The 20,938-nt window shown below is 37.5% G+C and overlaps 1 protein-coding gene across 1 annotated transcript in view; it reads left to right on the top strand.

Annotated features, from left to right (window-relative positions):
* Acf (ATP-dependent chromatin assembly factor large subunit) overlaps positions 1 to 20,938 on the top strand; it is a 373,562-nt gene that overhangs the window by 12,961 nt on the left and 339,663 nt on the right. The window contains exon 2 of the mRNA XM_090376504.1: positions 15,965 to 16,240. Within this exon, the coding sequence (XP_090232630.1) occupies positions 15,965 to 16,240 (276 nt within the window). The remainder of the gene's footprint in view (positions 1 to 15,964; positions 16,241 to 20,938) is intronic.

The following is a 20,938-nucleotide window of genomic DNA, read 5'->3' as shown; positions in this document are numbered from 1 at the left end:
CTAGGACACAGATAACATTGGCCTAGCATTCATTAGTAATGACTGTTATACCAAGGCACTGTTGTTGACAATAACTGCAGCCTTTGGGGGGAGAATCGCACGATGCAATCACCCTTGATGAGATGGGGAACCCCATTACCTTGTGAGCCGCTCTGCCTACTTGGGAAGAGAAGAATGGCTCCTGCAGACAAATCAGATCAGAACCTTCCTTCAGAGCAGCAATCCTAATTTCGTCTGATGCCATCCTTTAGCGTTGACTGTTTATTTGTAAAATTTTAATATCTTGAATTATTTCTGTTGATGAGGGCCTATCCATTTAGGGTTCGCTTGTTAGTCTGTTCATCTGCCTTAATGTATTCAGGACACTTAAGGTCTTGAACCGAGTGATCAAAATCCCTGTTTTCCTTCTTACAGTTAACACACTGTGGTGATTCATCTTTTAGATTACACTCTGAATATATATGACCACCTCCTGCACAATGACCACATGGCATGGTCTTGTTATAACTGTTTTGTGCTGAGTGGCCATATGCCAAATACCTGAAACACTTACTGACTACTGTGAATTTCCTGAACCGATGTGAGGTAAAACCAAAGTATATTCTTTCATTTCGTAGTAAACAATTTATTATTCTGGGACTAAAACCTATCACCCAGTTAATTGTTTTGTCGTTGGTTCCTGAGCTGAACCAGAAAGTGGTCTCCTGTGAGAACTCAAATTCTTTTAAATTTTTGTTATAAAGATCTGTCAAGATCTCCTCCTTGGAATATTCCTTGGACCCGTTATATATTAAAAGTGTTGGATTTGGTTAATCTCAGTTTTTCCACAGAGATACTTACATCCTTAATTCTGCTGGCATCAACAGAACAAGCAGTCTCGACCAACAGACATTATTGCGTAGGATTCTTGTATTTCTAATCTTCCCATCACAGTATTCTTTCTTTATAGTCTCTGTAACAGTCTTTTATTTCATGCCCCGAAGCAAGGGAAGCATCTTATAGAGGTCTCAAAATCAGTATATTGTTGGTATCCCCTGCAGCTCCTTTTCCTTGTATTGGTTGTGTTCCAATCTCTAAGTGACCCTCAAGACCCTACTGAGAATTGCAACCACTTCTCTCAATTTGCAAAGCAGACCCAGAAGGCAACTCCCAAGCAAGACCAGAGAGACCTGAACCCACCTTAACTGCCTCAGCAAAAGTTTTGCTTTCCCCTACTGCAGGAGAATGTCTGACAGAAGATTGTCCCTGGAAGTATTTATCAAACACATCCACCATGATCTGCAACTCCAGTGATTTTGCTTTTAGTCTATCCTTGTCTATTATAAGAGCCATATTTAAAGCTTCCATATCTGCCCAGAGCCTGAGTATATAATTGGAAGCTGTTTTCGTAGCTTTGCTGGTATCTGTAAACACGTAACCATGTAGTCTTAGTTATTGTTGCATGAATAGTTGAGGGGTCTAACGACTCTCCCAAAATCAGTCCCTCAGTAAAAGATGTATTATGTATTGTTGCTGACTGTGAAGGATTAGCATTTCCTCCCTTATCTGAAGTTTAATTGTCAATTTTTTCATTATTAACATTGGTGTCTTGAGAGACCATGACATTAGATGTTTCATCTTGATTAGAATCTTTATCACACCTTTTAATGTAATCTTGGGATTTTTCATCCCTTTAACTTTTTCTTTAGTGGAAGAGGCATAACAATTCTTGTCCTTCAATACCTGAGAAGGATCTGAACCTGAAGACGTACTGCTCTCATCTGAGCGAGAAGCAGATTCATGTGTGATTTCCAAATCACCACTTGTTTCTAAATCACCATTAGTATCCATGTTAAGTGTTTGTGAAAGAAATGAAACAAAAGTCACCATATACAATAGTAATAAAGTTGAGTTATGTCTTCGCCTGAAATAAAGGTTTTATTTATTTTTTCCGTCTTCTCTGTATTCTTCTTATCCTCTTCAAGCAGTTTATAACCTTAAAGTGTAGGTGGATGGGTGGTCATGGTAAAGCCAGTATTTTAGTAGTAGCAATAACCACATGGTGCAAGGAAGCTTATGCTGCACCAGCCAAAAAAAAAAAAAAAAAAAAAAAAAGAAAATTTTAAAAATATAAATAATTAATAAGAGAAAAGGAAATAGGTTATCTATGTGTTTCTCTCATCCCATAGGTAATTATCCAGCTGACCTCTGAATTTCCCCCAAAACTGAGCCTCTACCACCCGTGTAGTTAACTTATTCCAGTAATTTATAACTTGCTAGCTAAAATAAAACATGCAGTAGGTGCGTGTGTTGTAAAGATTAATGGGAAAGAAGGAAATTGTTTATGGACCAAGGTTACTTATAGTCAGAAAGGACCTCATGACCATAATAGTGTAATTAAGGTGAATAAATAAAGGTAAGAGAATAGATGAAAGTAGTATAAGTAAGGATAGTTGAGAGTGAAGGAAAGAGAGAGAGAGATTACAGAAGTTCATACAAAAAAAAAAAAAAAAAAAAAAAAAACTGCAAGAAGAGGAGAAGAAAAACGAAGAAAAAATATTAGGATCATCAAGCTTATGCAGCATCAGCCAAAAAAAAAAAACAACACTTCCACTTCACCCCTCCGTTCATTCGAAATACCTGTCCAGCTAAGCCTTAAATTTATTTAGGTTATCAACTTCCACAACAAGGGATGGAAGTCTGTTCCACCAACCAACTACCCGCTGGCTAAAGGCAAATTTCTGCACATCTATCCTACATCTGTCTTTCCTCAATTTGAATTTATACCCTCTCAGGTGATTATTCTGAGCAAGAGGAAGAATCCCATCAGCATTGAGCAGGCTAAAACCATTCAAGGCTTTATACACCTCTATCAGATCACCTCACTGGTGCCTAGTCTCCAGACACTGTAGTTTGCAAAACTTAAGCCTTTCTTCAGCACTTGGTTTTGGCGCATTATAGCCTTAGTTGCTAATGCGCCAATAAAACCGAAAAAACCAACCAACCTTTCTTTGTAAGAGCAATCCTTTGTTCCATTCACTAATCTTGTTGCCCTTCTCTGTACTCGTTCCAGCAGCTCTACATCTTGAAATGAAGCCTCCAGACCTGTATACAGTACTCAAGGTGTGGCCTGACCATTGTCTTATACAAGGGAATAATCACCTCCTTATCCCTGCTAGAAAAATTCCTGTATATCATTGACAAGACACCATGAGCTACTCTTGCAGCCCGTCTGCACTGCTCAGAGAACTTAATATCTGCTTGCACAATTACCCCCAGGTCCTGTTCATTATCTACCACTGTCAGTGTAGTACCACAGAGTTGATACGTTGCTCTGGGGTTGCTGTTTTCCATATGTAGTATTTTATATTTGTCATTGTTAAACTTCATTTGCCACTTCTCAGTCCATCTGTTCAACCTTTCCAAATTCTGTTGCAGCAGCATAGCGTCAGTAGTGTCCTTAACAACCCTGCCAACCTTTGTATTGTCTGCAAACTTGGATATTAAGCTTGATATACCATCATCAATATTATTTATAAATACAGAAAACAATAATGGACCCAACACTGAACCCTGAGGGACTCTATTAATAACATTAGTCCACGATGAGCAGTGTCCACTGATTACCACTCTGTCTTCTCCCACTCAACCATCTCTTTATCCATACCAGCAATTTGCCTCCAATGCCACACTGCTCCAATTTGTGCAGCAGACTTCCATGTGCAACAGTATAAAAAGCCTTTCTAAGATCCAAATATATATGATATAAAAGTTATTCCCTGCATCCAGTTCCTTTGTGACTACATCATAGTATCCAATCAAATTGGTCAGGCAAGACTTCCCCTTAACAAAACCATTCTTAGATATATATATATATATATATATATATATATATATATATATATATATATAAGCTGACATCAAGATATCCAGTATATAGTTAGTTTGTTAGAAAAAAAATTGAAACACTATATTCTCTTCAATACACTCTTAACAGGGAATGCTGTATTATTTAGCAAGTTACAAACATTGTTTATAACGTGACTAAATTTAGAGCTGGTCGGTTAGAATAAAAGAACAGGCTTTGGTCTAAGATTTTTTGGCAATATGTCCTTTTGGTAGCGAATTTACAAAGGTCCACATCTAGTGACTGTGCAACTTTCAGCGTTTTCCCAAGGAGAAATCTATCAGCCACGTGCAACCTGTTTTTGTTGGTGGTTAGGGAAGGAGTCACCCAAAGAGTACAGGGTGGTATCTTCCAGTGAACAGTATTCCACATATCGCCGAGTGGGTAAAGTACCTGCCCGGCAACCCAAAGGTCGCGGGTTCGATTCCCGCCTCGGGCTTGGATCAAAGTACTGCAAAAACCTTGGGAGGTGCAATATGGCCACAGAAGCCGATGTGCCAACAACTACCAAATCAAAAAAAAAAAAAAAAAAAAATTCCACATATCAGGAGCTGAAATGTGTCCCATTAGTATATTTACAGTGGAGTGAGTCTTCTCTTAAAGATTGAGCTGTAGAGTTTTGGTATTTTTAGGGATTGTGCCAGGGCTGTGGTGCTGCTGAGAGGGAGAGCATCATGTTTATGTGCTGCCCACCCGAGCAGCCAGTATTCAGAAGCATACTCTGGTTTCAGTATTGTTGGGGGCTGCCGAAGCCCATCTAAGTTTAGTTATTTTCAGTTAAAGAGCGCCTCGGTGATAATAAAAAGTCAACTCGGGGTCAGAAACGACTTAAAGATCAGTGTGATTGAATACATTAGGGATCCGAGTGGAATTGTGTAGCAATGGAATCATGGATGGTGCTGGCTTAAGAGAGAAGGTCATTTGGTTGGGATGAGACGTGGCCCAAATTGGCATAAATATGCTGCAACATTTTTTAATTTGTCAGACAGACATACTGGCAATGATAAGATTTATGTTAGCATTAGCAAAGGCATATGATGCAAGAAAGCAAGCTTATACAGCATCAGCCAAAAGAACTTTTACGACAGATGGAAGTTTATTCCAGCAATCAACCACCTGCTGGCTAAAGGCAAACTTCTGCACATCTATCCTACAACTGTCTTTCCATGTATGTATATATATATATGTGTGAACATGCCTAAAACCTCAAGTAATGGCAAAATATCCAACTTCGTGAATGAAGTTGGATATTTTCTGAAACTCTGCCTTAACTTTATGTTCATGTGTTTTATTGAATAGTTTTATAGTGACATTATAGAATAGTTTCCTTGCTATAGATTCTAGCAGTTTCCGATAATTTGTGTAACCAGGCCATTTCTATGTTTTTGAATTGATATATCGAAATTCCAATGTGTTATATAAAAAAAATAAAATCATAGTCTTGTCTTTTGCCATGTAAGTTAATGATGTTAGGTTTTTAAACATCATTTTAGTAGTATTTTACTTTAATTTTAAAGTCGAGATCTAAGAGTTTAATGTATTAATTACACAAACATTTCATTTGTTTAATTTTAATTCTTTAGGGTAGGGTTGGACAACCAGTGGAATGTGTGCCACAAGTGTGTGCATAGAAAAGTATATGGGCATGCAGCCATCCACAAATAGGTTATAGCATAAAAAATATATTTTATTTGAAAACAAGTTTGTTTTATGGTCTGCAGCAGTATCTAGTGGTGAAAACAGTGTTTAGTTGTGCGTAGAATTACTTGCATATAGCAACCAAGTTCCGATTTGAAAATTTCAAGTATTGTTAGCTTCATAGGCTTGTACACACACCCGCTTGTGTATAAGTGCCTATTGTCTTTTCCATGTCTGTCCAACTGCATGTAACAACTTAGAGGTGCCTCCGTAGCCAGGTGGGAAGGAGCAGCAGTGCGTAGCACACGCTTCTTGATTAGACCGGGCGGACGCCTCCATAGCCAGGTGGGAAGGAGCAGCAGTGCGTAGCACACGCTTCTTGATTAGACCGGGGTTCGAGCCCATCACCACCAAATACGGAGAATGCGGAAAGGTCAGGGAATGACCACCGCATATTCCCGGAGCAATATGGCCTTAGTTGCTAATGCTCCTAAAAACCAAATAACAACATAACAACAACAATGATTAGACCGGGGTTCGAGCCTGTCACCACCAAATACGGAGAATGCGGAAAGGTCAGGGAATGACTATCGTATATCCCGGAGCAAATATGGCCTTAGTTGCTAATGCTCCTAAAAACCAAAACAACATGTAACAACTTGACTTCTAGTGGATGGATTTTCATGAAATTTAGTTCTTTATTTTTTTCCATGTCGTCTGTATGAAAAAAAGAAATTCACAGATTAAATGTGGTTTTAATGGGTTATTGTTAGCTTTAGACACGCTGTGCAAGTTTCATGTGTATTGTTATGCAATTATGCAAGACTCTTGAATATTGTGTGTGCATTAAAATCTAGAAAATCTAGCATCCATAATTGCTAGATTTTCTTGTGAGATGAGCTAAATTTTAGAGAGGTATACTTTAAATAGGACATTAAGCAGAGTTAGTCCATTTCAATGAATATTATGGAAAAAACACCCAAAAATTTATAATGACTGTTGCATTGCCCTATTGCACTACTTCCAATAGATAGCTTTAGATATATTAGTTTTGAAAACTTGTTTATATACTGCATGATATATCACATCAAACAACTTCTTTACAACAACTGTTTTATATTCATACTTATACTAGAGACGCAGGCTGTCGTAGCAATCTGAATTTTTAAACAAGTTAGCCAATAAAGCTATTGGTGAGTTTGTTCTTCTGTGAGGATTAAGATTATTGCATTATCTATGCAGCTGAACTTAAAACAGATTACAGGACAAGGCAACCCTGCAAGCATCTTATAAAGAAGTGTCACCATTTTTTTTTTTGGCTTGGATTCTTAGACAAGATCATTGATATTAGCACCTAATATTTCCAGATTATAAAAAATTTTTTTTTATTTATTAAATGGCCTTGATTTTACAAAGTTTACTGTATGTGAGAGAAGAGTAATAAATATATATTGGTGTAAATTGAATGGCTGTATTTAAAGAAAGTAAAACTGTTTGAATTTTGAATTTTATTATGTGTTCTGTGAAGTTATAATCTTAATAATTAATTGTTAAGAAGTTTCACTTCTATTAATCACATTTAAAAAAAATGTTGATGACCAGGAAGAAAAAAAATTATTAATTTAAGAAAAAAATCAAACACTAAATATCACGTACTGCATACATTACCTAACTTGTTTATAATCTGGAGACTAGGCACCTGCGAGGCGATCTGATTGAGGTGTATAAGGCCTTGAATGGATTGAGCAAGCTCAGTGCTGATGGGATTCTTTCTCTTGCTGAGATTACAAACCGGAGGGGGCATAGATTCAAGCTGAAGAAAGACAGTTGTAGAATAGATGTGTGCAAATTTGCCATTAGCCAGTGGGTAGTGGATTGCTGGAACAAACTTCCATATGTGGTTGTGGAAGTTGATAGCTTAAATAAATTCAAGGCAGAACTAGACATCCATTTGGAACAAATGGATCAGTGAAATGGGAAGGTTTTTTTTTTTGGCTAATGTATAGGCTTGCTTTCTTGCATCATAGGCCTCTACTAATGCTAATAGCATTAGAGGTTGCTTACTAATTTTAGTCAGCTTTTTTTTCTCTGGCATGCAAAAAATTTAGAATTTTTGTTTAAGTTAATTTTGGCATGCAGGATGGAAAACACTTGTCACTGCTGCTTTAGAGTATATGAGTTTGGAAGTATTGTCAAATTCCAAATCAAAAACAGCAAGATTATAAATATAAGGAAGGACAAAGATCGGAAGTTTGATTGCTGGTTATGTAGCCATCTTTGTAATAATGGAGAAATTGAAATATCAATTTACTTATATATGTTAAGACCATCAAAAATATAGTTGTAGAAAGTGCACAATTCGATATTCTAGGTAGATGGGTTAATCTTAATTGTATCTAGGATTCCTTTATATAAGCTATCAAGGGCAGATTTTAGTAAATCAAAAGAAATATACTGTGCAAGAAGAAGAGGTTGGAAAGAACCAGGGTATGTCTGCTAGGGTGCAAAAGTAGATGATGCTGTAGAGCAGATATCTTTTAAGGGCACAAAAGACGATATTGTTATACACATTGGCACTAATAATTTTAAGGGTAGGAGATCAGACTTAATAAGACAGGACAGTGTTGGTAAAATGTTGTGAGTTAGGATTGAATTTGAAAGTGTCTGCAATTACTACTAGAAAAAAATTGCTGTTTTTTAGTAATAAACCTGTATCCGGTGGGGTGATTGTGTAATGTAGTTATAAAGTAGAGATGCAGTTAGGCTGTAACCTAATAATCTTGGTATCCAACTTTTTATGGTCTCATTAAAACAAGTTTTGCTTAGCGTTGTCTTGTGTTTCAGCTTTTAGGGTATTACAACAAAATATTTTAGAGAAACTGGCAAAATTGCTTTTCCTACAAGTATAATAATGAAATCCCACTGCAGCTTTTTTGATAGCTTTGATTATGCTCTTAAAAGTAATAGATGATGTTGCTCTTTATTAGCATTTTATCAAATGGATATTTAGGGTGCTTTGAAAAGTGGATATAAATTTCAAATCACATTTGAAAGGCTTTATAGGTAACTTATATTTTTAAGCCAATTTTTGTGTGAAACGAAGTAGGTTTAGATGGATATATTTAAAATTCATTGTGTATTTGAAGTCTTTATCCATCATCTCTCTCTCTCTCTCTCTCTCTCTCTCTCTGAGGTATGCATCTTTAACTGTTTTCCTTTCTGCTATGTCCAAAACCTTTGTGTATAAAAGATGCAATGGTAGGATTATTGCAGTGTTCTAATTTTGCAAGCTAATTTTTGATAATTACAAGTACTCAAACCAGTAAGAGTTTCATAACTGTTCATTGCAGCAAATATTAATGATCAGATCTATTTTGAAAGTTTTTTTTAAATGTGCAAATGAGCTTAATGCCTTCCACCCAAGTTATAAGTACACCAGCAAAAACGGATCCAAAAATAAATAGGGTCATGCCCAAAGTAAAATAAAGTGTGTATAATGTTTAATTAATAACTATTACAATATCATTAATGCCACATATCTAAAACACCAATTTTAAAATTAATAGCTTATTCCTTTGTAGCAACATGAAACATAAAATAAAATTTATATATATTTCTTTTTCTCTCTCTCATTAGGAGCAATAAGGTATAATTTTTTAACTTTTCCTACTCGTGGCCATGTAATAAAGTTGAGTTACTCTATATTGTTCAAAGATATCTCTGTACTTCAGTCTAAACTCTAAAGTAGATGCTAGGTCAGTTTGCTTACAGGATGGCTAGAAATAAACTGACTTAATTGGTTTCTAGCCATTCATTTGCCAATAATAAAATTACTAATATACAACTACTAATACTAAAAATGTTTCTGTAACTTAGTAATTTATTGCAGTGAATTGTTAACTATAGCCCGTAGATACCAGTTATGGTATGCTTTCAATAAAGTGTACAGCGAAATTATTGTACAAATACTTCATGTGATTTAGTTTGGAAAATTGTTATTTATAATGAACACCATATATACACCTTCTCTTATCTATGTACATCTTTGTTTAGATGCATAGGTGCATCAGGATATATGTGTAAAGTGCCTATTGTATGAGGCCTTCACCATATCATTTCCTGTCCATCTGCATATAATAATTCGACTCTTAGTATGCATTGATTTTCATATAATATTTTGCTCTTATAGAAAAATTTGCTGGGCCATCCAAAATGTCATTAAAATTGTACCAATAAAAATTTGGCAATTATTATTTCTTTTTCCACATCTTGCATGTTAACTTGATTGTCAGTGGATGGATTTTCATGAAATTTTATATGTAACTCTTTTAGACTGGTTTGTTGAATTTTCCCAAATTTCACCAAATCAGGCCAATAGCAATCCAGCAATTTTTCATACATATCACATAAGCTATACATATACCACATATAATGCAGACATCGAATGTCTGCATTAATTGGAAACTGTGTAGGGGATAGCAGAGACATGATGTCACTCAGACATAAATGATGCTGAATTTGAATATGGGGAATGCAGTGTAGTAGTAGTTAGTAGTAATCAAGGCATGTGATGCAAGAAAGCAAACTTATGTAGCATCAGCCAAAAAAAAAAAAAAAAAAAAAACATTTCACACATCTATTCCTTCTAAATGTTTGTCCAGTTCTTCCTTGAATTTATTTAAGTTATCAACTTCCACAACAACATATGGAAGTTTATTCCAGCAATCAACTACCTGCTGGTTAAAGCCAAATTTCCACACATCTATTCTATAACTGTGTTTCTCGATTTTAATTTATGCCCCCTCAGGTTCATAATCTGAGCAAATGGAAGAATCCCATCAGAATTGAGCTTGCTCAACCCATTCAAAGCCTTATACACCTCAATCAGATTGCCTCGCAGGTGCTGTGTCTCCAGATGCTGCAATTTGCAGAACTTAAGCCTTTCTTCTAAGACCACCCTTTTGTTTCCATCGCCAATCTTGTTGCCCTTCTCTGTACTTGGTCAAGCAACTCTACATCCTTACTAAAATGAGGCCTCCAGACCTGTATGCAGTACTCAAGGCATGGCCTGACCATTGCCTTATACAAAGGGATAATCACCTCCTTTACACTACTAGCAAAATTCCTGTTTATCATTGACAATACCTCATGATCTGCTCTGGCAGCCTGTCTGCACTGTCAGAAAATTTCATATCTGACTGCACACTTACATTAACAACCCTGCCAACCTTTGTATCATCTGCAAACTTTAAGATATACCTTCATCAATATGATTGGCAAATATAAAAAACAACACCGAACCCTGGGGGACTCCACTAATAACGTTAGTCCACGAAAATCAGCATCCATTGATTACCACTCTGTCTTCTTCCACTCAACCACCTTTTTATTCATTATAGCAACTTACCCGTAATACCTTACTGCTCCAATTTGTACAGTAGGCTTCCATGTGCAAGTGTCAAAAGCTTTCCTGAAATCCAAGTATATGATATCAAAATTATTTTTTGCATCCAGTTCCTTTGTAATAACAATATAGTCTCCAGTCAAATTTGTCAGACAAGACTTCCCTTAACAAACCCATGCTGTGTTTGAATTATTACTGTACTCTCATCCTAGATGATCCTGCAATGCATCTTTAACCAGTGACTCCTTAATTTTCCCAAGAACAGAAGTTAAACTAACTGATCTATAATTACTTGTGTCACCATTTGAACCCCCTTTATGAATAAGGATACATTTGCACATCTCCTGTCCATGGTGACTTCCTCTGAGTCCCAGGATGCTCTCATAATTATGGCTAAGGGTTTGCTTACTTCCTTTGCAGCTTCCTTTAATATAACTGGATAGATCCCATCCACCTCAGATGCCTTTCTTATGTTTAACTTCAACAATTTCTCCTCCACTTTGCTCTCAGTTATTACAAGATCATTAAGCACCCTGTTACAGTTTGATAAACGTCCGGCATTTTCCTCCCTTAATAACTCCCCATGTGAATGTAGATGCAAAATACTCATTCAGATTATCTGAGCAGGATCATCTACAGTTGAACCATCGATATCAAGTGGACCAATCTGATTCATTCCCTTCCTTCTAGAGTTTATACAACTAAAGAAGTCCTTGCTTTCTTAGCATCTTTGGCAAAAGATGCTAAAAAAGTAATCTACATTCGCCTGCCTAACCTCCTTTGCGACTTGATTACAGACTTCTGTGTCATCTGATAATTTATATCCATCCCATGCATTTTTCTTCTCTGCCACGAGTCTCATTAGTTCATCTGACATCCATTTAGGCCTAAACCTTTAGCAGTATGAAAAGCCTAGTAGCTTCATCGATTAATTCCTTGAATGCTTCCCATTCAGAATTTACTGCTGGTAATATCATCAGTTGGTCCCACTGTATACAATTTAAAAACTGTCTGAGACCAATGTAGTCATTGTTATGGAAGCAAAAACTCTTCCTTTTACCCCTAATGGTAGTAATATCTTTAAGTAAATCCCACATCAGTATACTGATCACTGCCACCCAGTGGTTCCTTTATCTGCATATACACGAATAATCACTGCTGATAACTGGATCAAGGGTATTACTCTCTCTCTGGTTGTCACTCTAACGCTGTAGAAAACAATCATTCAATAAATCCACAAAAGTGTTGTTAGTGTGCGAGTGACCAACCCAGAAGTTCCTGTCAATATCTGGGAAGTTAAAATCCCCCATTATAACACAATCTGATTTATTGGCCCATTCTGTTTCTATGTACATTTGTTCATTGTAGTCATTAGGCATATAACACACTCGTACTCATTTTTGCTTTCCCGGTGCTTATGTCACACCAAACTGACTCAACATTGAACTGTCCATCTATGTCAACTGGATGCACTTCCTTAGATTTTATGTTTTTCTTAATTTACAACATAACCCTTCCTATCCTTTCTGTACATATTATACTCCCCAAATTCCAATTCTGCACTGCTTATATCTGTGTGACACCACGTCTCTAATATCTCAACAATATCTGTCTTTGATGTCTTGATCAGCACTTCAAATTCATCAAAGTTATTTACTATACTCCTAGCATTTGATGTATATACTAGTATACGTGCACCCATTCTTATTCTTAGTTACCCTAACACAGCCCTTGTATTTATTTGTTCCTTGATGACTCCTACCAGTCCCTGAAAACCCCAGCACCCCACCCTCCAATCTATTAGAAGCAGTGCAAGAATCACTTGCACCTCTGCCTGCAGCTACTGTTAATCTTTCAGTCTCTGAATCCCCCCCCCCAAGCTACAGACTAAAAGATTAACAGTAGCGGCAGGATGTATACAGGAAGGACAGACTTGACAGGAAAGGTTGAGATGTTATGCTCTTAGTTAAGAAGCATATTAAATCTAAGTCAGTGCAACCAGTCAGCACTGGTAACCAGTGAAATGTTGAGTCAGACTGGTGTAATATAAGCTCACGGAAAACTAAATTGAGAGTAGTAATGTGTTATAGGCCTAACGATTGTGATGAGTATACCAAACAGCTATTCAGTGAAATATAATGGGCCAGTAAATCAGAATGCCTTATAATGGGGGATTTGAACTTTCCAGATGTTAACTGGAATTTGTTGATTTGTCACTCACACACTTACTAGACTTTTGTAGATTTCTTGGATGACTGTTTTCTATAACAGCATGTTAGAGGGGCATCAAGAGGAAGCAATAGTCTTGATCAGGTTAGCAACACTGATTCTACATGAATTAAGAATCTGTAGGTAAAAGACCCACTGGGTAACAGTGATCATAATGTACTAATGTGGAATTTAATTAAAGACATAAGTATGCTGTCAAGAGTAAAGGGAAAGGCTTTGACTTTTGTAGGGTGACTACTCTTGTCTCAGACAGTTTTTAAATTCTATGCAGTGGGACCAACTGATGATGTTACCAATGGCAAATACTAAATGAAAAACATTCAGGAAAGTAATCATAGAAGCTACTAGGCTTTTTATACCAATGAAGAATGCTGTTCATTAAACCTAAAGGGATATCAGTGAACTATTGAGACAAGTGGCAGAGAAGAAAAGTGCATGAGATGCATATAAATTATCAGGTTATTCAGAAGCCTGTGGTATAAATTAGTCTGTAATCAAGTCAAAAAAGGATGTTAAGCAAGCTAAGGGAGATTATCTTATTTCTGTGTCTCTGGCAAAGAAAAGCAGCAAGGAATTCTATGCTTATACAGGGTCATCGCAAAAGATGTCCGTGATTTCCCTTTTAATTATCTTAGGAAATATTTGATCGATTGCTGTGATCATAGCAGCAAACAGTGTGGTAACTCACTAAGTTTTATTCGACACCTAAACAATGACCTTGGCTGTGCCGTGAGTGTGCACAGAATGACTCCTACACGCACCGCTTCAGTCAGTGTCAGTAAGATGGCCATGCAACAGAAAGCAGTGTGTGTGTTGTGGTACGCTGAATTTAAATCTGTCATAACAGTGCAAAGTCAATACCTACATACATCAGTATTGAAACTCAGCATACCACAACACACACACTGCGCTTTCTGTTGCATGGCCATCTTACTGACACTGACTGAGGAAGTGCGTGTAGGAGTCATTCTGTGCACACTCACGGTTCAGTGGTCAAATAAAACTTAGTGAGTTACCACACTGTTTGCTGCTATGATCACAGCAATCGATCAAATATTTCTGAAGATAATTAAAAGGGAAATCACAGACACCTTTTTCGATAACCCTGTATTCACAGTAGGAAAAAAAAAAAGGATCGCATCACACTGGGCCAGTTGTTGTCAATGAGTTATCTGTTCTTAACTATCCTCAGTTGCTGACAAATTTAGTAGGTATTTTGTATCTACATTCACACATGAGGAATTCTTTATGGAAGGGGATGCCAGAAGTTTATTGAATTCCAATAGGGAGCTAAATGACTTTGTGATGACTGAAAGGAAAGTAGAGAAGGAATTGTTGAAGTTGAATATAAAAAGGAAACCTGGGTGGATGGCATCTATCCAGTGATATTAAGAGAGGCATCAAAGGAGGTAAGCAAGCCTTTACTTTATGAAGGGGAATCAGAAGGTGACATGAGTAATTATATGCTGGTTAACTTAACATCTGTTTCATGGAAAATAATGGAGTCACTGATTAAAGTAGTAATGCAGGATCATCTGGACAGGAATGCAATTATACTGCACTCAAAACGTGTATTTGTTAAGGGGTAGTCTTGTCTAACAAATCCGATAGGATACTATGATGTGGTGTCCAAGTAACTGGATGCTAAAAAATAATTGTGATTTCATATACTTGGATTTCAGGAAGGCTTTTGATACTGTTTCACATTAAAGACTACTGTATATACTGGAGAAATGTGGCATTAAGGGCAAGTTACTGCTATGGATAAAGGGATGGCTGAGTGGAGGAAGAGAGAAAGCAGTTATCAATGGGCACTGCTCTTTGGGGACTAATGTTATCAGTGGAGGCCCACAGGGTTCAGTGCTGGGCCCATTGTTGTTTTCAATATTTATTAATAATATTGGTGAAGGATTAGAGTAAGTAAAGGTTGCTAGGTGGTTAACAACAGTAATCAGGGTGAGCTACTACAGCAAGAACTAAGAAAATTGGTTCAGTGGGCTGAGAAATAGAAAATGCAAAGTAATGCATATGGGTACAGTAATCCAGAGTAACTTATGAACTGTGCGGTGCACTGTGTAATAGAAACTGAAAAGATATGGGGATAATTGTGCAGTCAGATATCAAATTCTCTGTGGAGTGCAGACATTCTGCCAAAACAGCCTTGAGGCCTCACTTTAGGAAGGATGTAGATCTCCTGGAATAGGTGCAAAGAAGGGCAAACAGGTTGATGAAGGGGAAAAAAGGATGCTGTTATCTAGGAAGGCTTCAGTTCAGCAAATTGCAGCTTCTGGAGACTAGGCACCTGTGGGATGATCTGATTGATATGTTTAAGGTCTTGAATTAATTGAGTAAGCTGAGTGTGAATGGCATCCTACATCTTGCTGAGAGTACACACAAGGGAGCATAAATTCAAGTTGAAGGATGTCTGATTTGAAAAAATTCAAGAACTGGATAAATTCTTGAAGGGTAAGGTTGGAAGAAGTGTGTAGGTGTTTTTTTTTTTTTGGATGGTACTAAATAAGCTTGCTTTCTTGCATCATTTGCCACTACTACTATTACAGCCTAAACAATGCATATTATTTTAGCTGTTGTACACTGATTAGAGGAATGGATAGGCAATATGGCACATATGCCTATGTAGAAGTGGAATGTTCCCAGATCGCACATAACCCTTCTTTTATTATTTATTTTATTTTATTTTTTTCTGTTATATATCCTTCCTAAATTATTATTTATTACTTTTTATTAATGATCCTTAGGTGTAATGCCCTGTGAACATTAAATTTTTCCTTTTTTCCCTTCCCTAGGACTTTCTTCGAACGTGTGATATTATGTAACAGCTTGGTTTGGACTTGTTCCCTGTCTGGTCGACCTGGATTAACTTATCAGGAAGCTTTAGAGTCAGAACGAGAAGCACGGCGAAATCTATCAAATTTTCCTAGTTTTCTAAGGTGTCCAATTTTGTTTCTGGTAACACTGACAAGAAGAGGGCGTTTAGCAGACTTATTCGATGATGTATTTGTGTTTGCAAGAGATAGATATTTTATTGGGGAAAAGGTTGATGTAGCTATCAATGGAATAAGGTAAGTGCTAAAAGAACGTTTTACTGAAACTTACTAAATAATTTTTAGTGTTATATTTTAATTTGTGCATATAATATATAACTACTTACCCTCGTGTCATGAAACAAGCAATTCTTTCTTCTCACCTTTCGAGGCATGGATGCTACAAGATTTTTAAATGTGTCTTGTGGTATCTGGTACCAACATGTAACCTGCAGATCCTTTAACTTCTGTAAGGTCCATGGTTGAGACGCTGCAGATCAGATGCACAAACCACAGATGCTCGATGGGATTGATGTCTCGGGAATTTGGAGGCCAGGGCAATACCTGGAAGTCTTCCTCATGTTCTGCAAACCAGTCTAGAACAATCCGGGTGGTGTGGCATGGTGCATTATCTTGCTGAAAGACTGCACCGCCAGAGGGGAAGACCGTTGCCATGAATGGGTGTACCTGGTCAGCAATGATGTTTAGGTAGGTGGTAGATGTCAAAGTGCCCAGCACATGGATGACTGGACCCAAGGTATCCCAGTAGAACATTGCCCAAACCATGACACCACCTCCACCAGCTCGTTTTTGTCCCATGGTGCATCCAGGCGCCATCACTTCCCCAGGTAAACAGCACGCACGTACCCAGCTGTCCTCATGGTGCAACAGAAAACGTGATTCATCGGACCAGAAGTTCTTTTTCCATTCACTCAATGTCCAATTTAGATGCTCGCGTGCCCATTGTAAGCGCTGTCCCAGTGAACTGTGGTTAGCGTGGGCACTCAGAGCGTCCTGCGGCTACTCAGTCCCATTTTCAGCAGGGTTCGATGTACTGTGTGTTGACACATTACTCCTGCCACCAGCATTCCAATTACCGACTAGTTGCGCCACAGTCGCCCTTCTGTTGCCACGTACCATCTGGGAAAGCCTTCGCTCAGCTCAAGCATCAATGAGCTGTGGTCATCCAACACTTCCCCGGCGGTTTGTGGGTTTCCTTCCTCGGACCACTTTCAATAGGTACTAACCATGGCTGATTGTGACCACCCCACCAGCTGTGCCGTTTTGGATATGCTCTACCCAGTCATCTGGCCATTACAGTTTGGCCTTTGTCAAACTTGTTTAAGTCCGCTGCCTTTCCCATCTGAAGAACAAGAGTAACACTGATTAATGGAGTTCAGTATCAGGTGTTTTTTTATACCATGTCCTGACCCGCGCAGGTCACCTGCGTGCGGTTGCTTCAATTTGCATAACAACTCGCTGGTCATAATGTTTTGGCTCATCGGTGTAGATTGTTGTCATGCAGATATTAGCACAGTCCATATCCACAGTACTCCCACAGGATAGTTAGTGTATATTTGTACAGAAGGGCCACATTGGTCATCAAGTTCATAGCTTCAGGCAATGCTAATGGGCACAGTTCAAACTCAACTCCATGCCATTTGCCAACTATACCACACTTAATGGGCAAGACACAACAGGAAGCACGCTTCCAGGCAATCGCCACACCAAACAGTTTCACCCATAAACGTGATACTGGGCTTGCCAAATATATTACTAACTTTTTATAACTCTGTGTTTAAAACAAGGCATTTCCCTTTTTATGCCAGATTCAAAAGACAGCTTAGTAATTTATGAAAACATTTTGATCTTTTAGTGTTAGTATTGGCAAATGATGCAAGAAAGCAGGCATATAAAGCCTCAGCCAAAAAAAAAAAAAAAAAAAAAAATGCTCACTTCATCACAATCATTGGGCCTGTGAATACTCCAACTCTCGTTTTGTTTTCTCAGTGCTCATATGACACCAAACTGACTCAACAATGCACTGACCACCCATGTTAACTGGATCATCATCATCAGCCATTTTCAATCCACTGCAGGATGAAGGCCTCTCCAGCAACTTTCCAGTTCCTTCTGTTTTGAGCACTGGCCATCCATTTACTACTCAAAAACTCATGAATTTCATCTATCCATCTCTGCCTTTGTCTTCCAGGTTTTCTTCTAGCTCCTCTTGGGTACCATTCTGTTATTTTCTTAGTCCATCTGTCATCATGTCTTTGAGCTATGTGTCCTGCCCAAGACCATTTTAGTTCTTTAGTTTTGATAAGAATGTCCTTTACTTGAGTTTGCTGCCTAATCCATGTGTTTCTATTCTTATCTAACAGTCTGATTCCCAATATAATTCGTTCCATTTTCGCTGTGTAGTTATTAGCTTCTCTTCCATTCTTTTGGTGAGTGCCCAAGTTTCACTTCCATAAGTCATGGTGGGGAGTATACATTGATTCATTATTTTACGTTTCAGACAAACTGGGATATTGCCCTTCAGTATGTGACTATATTTCCTGAATGCTATCCATCCAAAATTTATTCTTCTCTTGACTTCCAGCCATTTATCATTATTACAGCTAATAACTTGTCCCAGATAAGTATATGACTCCACCTTTTCAATTACTGCTCCTTCAATCATTATTTCCCTTTCTGTGGCATACTTGTTCATCATTACTTTTGTTTTAGCCATATTCATCTTTAGTCTAAAATCCTTACTAACTGTGCATAACTGATTAAGATTTTCCTCTAATTCTTTGGGATCGTGGCTTATGACCACAATGTCATCTGCAAATCGTAAATGGTTTAGGTACTCTCCGTTCACATTGACTCCTTTCTGCGACCAGTCTAATCTTCTGAAAGCTTCCTCAAGGGCAGCAGTAAACAGCTTCGGAGATATTGTGTCTCCTTGTCGAACTCCTTTCTCGATTTTAAATTTGCTACTGTCTTTGTCTAGTCTAATAAAGGATGTAGCACTCTCATATATTTTCTTCAAAATCATAATATATGGAGTATCTATGCCTTGTCTTTCCAGTGCCCGAAACATTGCCTCATGCTGTATGGAGTCAAATGCCTTTTCATAATCCACAAATGCCAGGCATAATGATGTTTTATATTCATTTGCTTTCTCCATTAGCTGTGATATTACGTGAAGGTGATCCATAGTTGAGAATCCTGTCCTAAAGCCAGCTTGCTCTTTCGGTTGATTCTCATCAAGTATTCTTTCTAATCTGTTAGTAATGACCCTTGTGAACAACTTGTAGATATGGGATAACAAGCTAATTGGTCTATAATTTCCAATTTCTGATTTATCTTCTTTCTTATGCAGCAAAACTATGATTGCATTATTCCACTGCTTAGGCATCACACCTTTTCTAATGCACTTTGTGAAGAGCCTTGCCAGTTTTTGTATTATGTCTCTTCCTCCCAATTTTAACAACTCTACAGTAATTTCATCTTCCCCCGGGGCTTTCCGATTCTTCATTTTCTTCAATGCATGTTCTACCTCATCAGGAAGAATATCGGGTATGTCGTATGTGTTGCTACTTTGCAATCCATCTTCCCCACTGCTGGTATCATTCCCTTGCTCCTTGTATAATTCTCTATAGTAGTCTTCTGCTATTTGAATTATGCCTTCTCTGCTGTTTATAAGTACACCATCGTTATTCTTCAGTTTCAGTATCATTTGTCTTTCTGTATTACTGCTGATTTAAATCCTTTGTTTTCCCTTAATGCTTGTTCTACTTTTGTGTTAAATCTTCTTATGTCCTCTCTGAGTCTCTTTCTAATGGCTTTGCATAACTCAGTATACTCAATTTTCTCCCTGTCAGTGTTTTTCTTGCTCTTCATTTGTCGTCTTTGGTTCATCATGACAAGTGTTTCTTGACTAATTTTTTCTTCTTTGGATTTCTGTTTCCTTATAGGTTTCTTGGGCTTATCACTTTCAGAAAGTTGTAATATTCCTCGTCGATATCTTGGTCCTGAGCAGTCTGCAGAAGCTCAAACTTGTTCTTAAGTTCCAGTACATACTGCTTTTTCTCCTCCTCTGTTATTTCAAAGACCTTTGTATTATTTACTAGAGTCAGTTTTTTCCTTTCCTTTCCTACATCTATATCAAGTTTACATCTTACCATTCTGTGATCACTTCCAACATTTACCTTATTCAGGACGGTAACATCATTCACAATATATCTTCTGTTAGTGAGGATGAAGTCAATTTCATTAGTTGTTAATCCATTTGGACTCTTCCATGTCCACTTTTTGTTCACCCTTTTCTTGAAAAAAGTGTTCATTACTGACATTCCTTGAGATTCTGCAAATTCCACAAGTCTTTCACCTCTTTTATTTCTTTCACCAATTCCAAAATTTCCTATAGTTCCTCTTTCTGCACTGTTTTGCCTTTTTCCAACCTTAGCATTGAAGTCTCCCATAATAATAGTGTAGTGGGTTTTCTGCTCATCTAGAAGACTCTCAATTTCAGTGTACATTTCTTCAACCTCTTCATCATCATGGCTCGATGTTGGTGCATAAATCATTATAATCTTTAGCTTGTACCTCTTAGAAATCTTGAGTATTAGTCTTTACACCCTTGGTGATGTACTTTTGAATTCCAAAATGTTGTTTTTAAAATCTTTATGGACCAGAAACCCAACTCCACCTTCACTCCTTTCACTGTTTCCATTGGTGTACAGCAGATTTCCACTTGATAAACTTATAAGTGATTCATTTCTTCTTCTTGTTTCAGCCAAACCGATGATATTCCAATTCACATTTTCGAATTCCTTTTTCCAGCTCTAATATCCTGTCTTCACCGATGAGTGATCGTATGTTATAACAGGCCAAGTTCAATTTCCGTGCATGGCAGCCTGGTCGTACCCAGAGATTCTTAGCACCCTCTGCTTCCACTCTGAT

Source organism: Mastigoproctus giganteus, chromosome 6, assembly GCF_048544385.1.
Source record: "Mastigoproctus giganteus isolate SK-2022 chromosome 6, ASM4854438v1, whole genome shotgun sequence".
Taxonomy (NCBI): Eukaryota; Metazoa; Arthropoda; class Arachnida; order Uropygi; family Thelyphonidae; genus Mastigoproctus; species Mastigoproctus giganteus.
The sequence above is the reverse complement of the archived record's forward strand: the minus strand, read 5'-3'. Positions and strand labels throughout refer to the sequence as shown.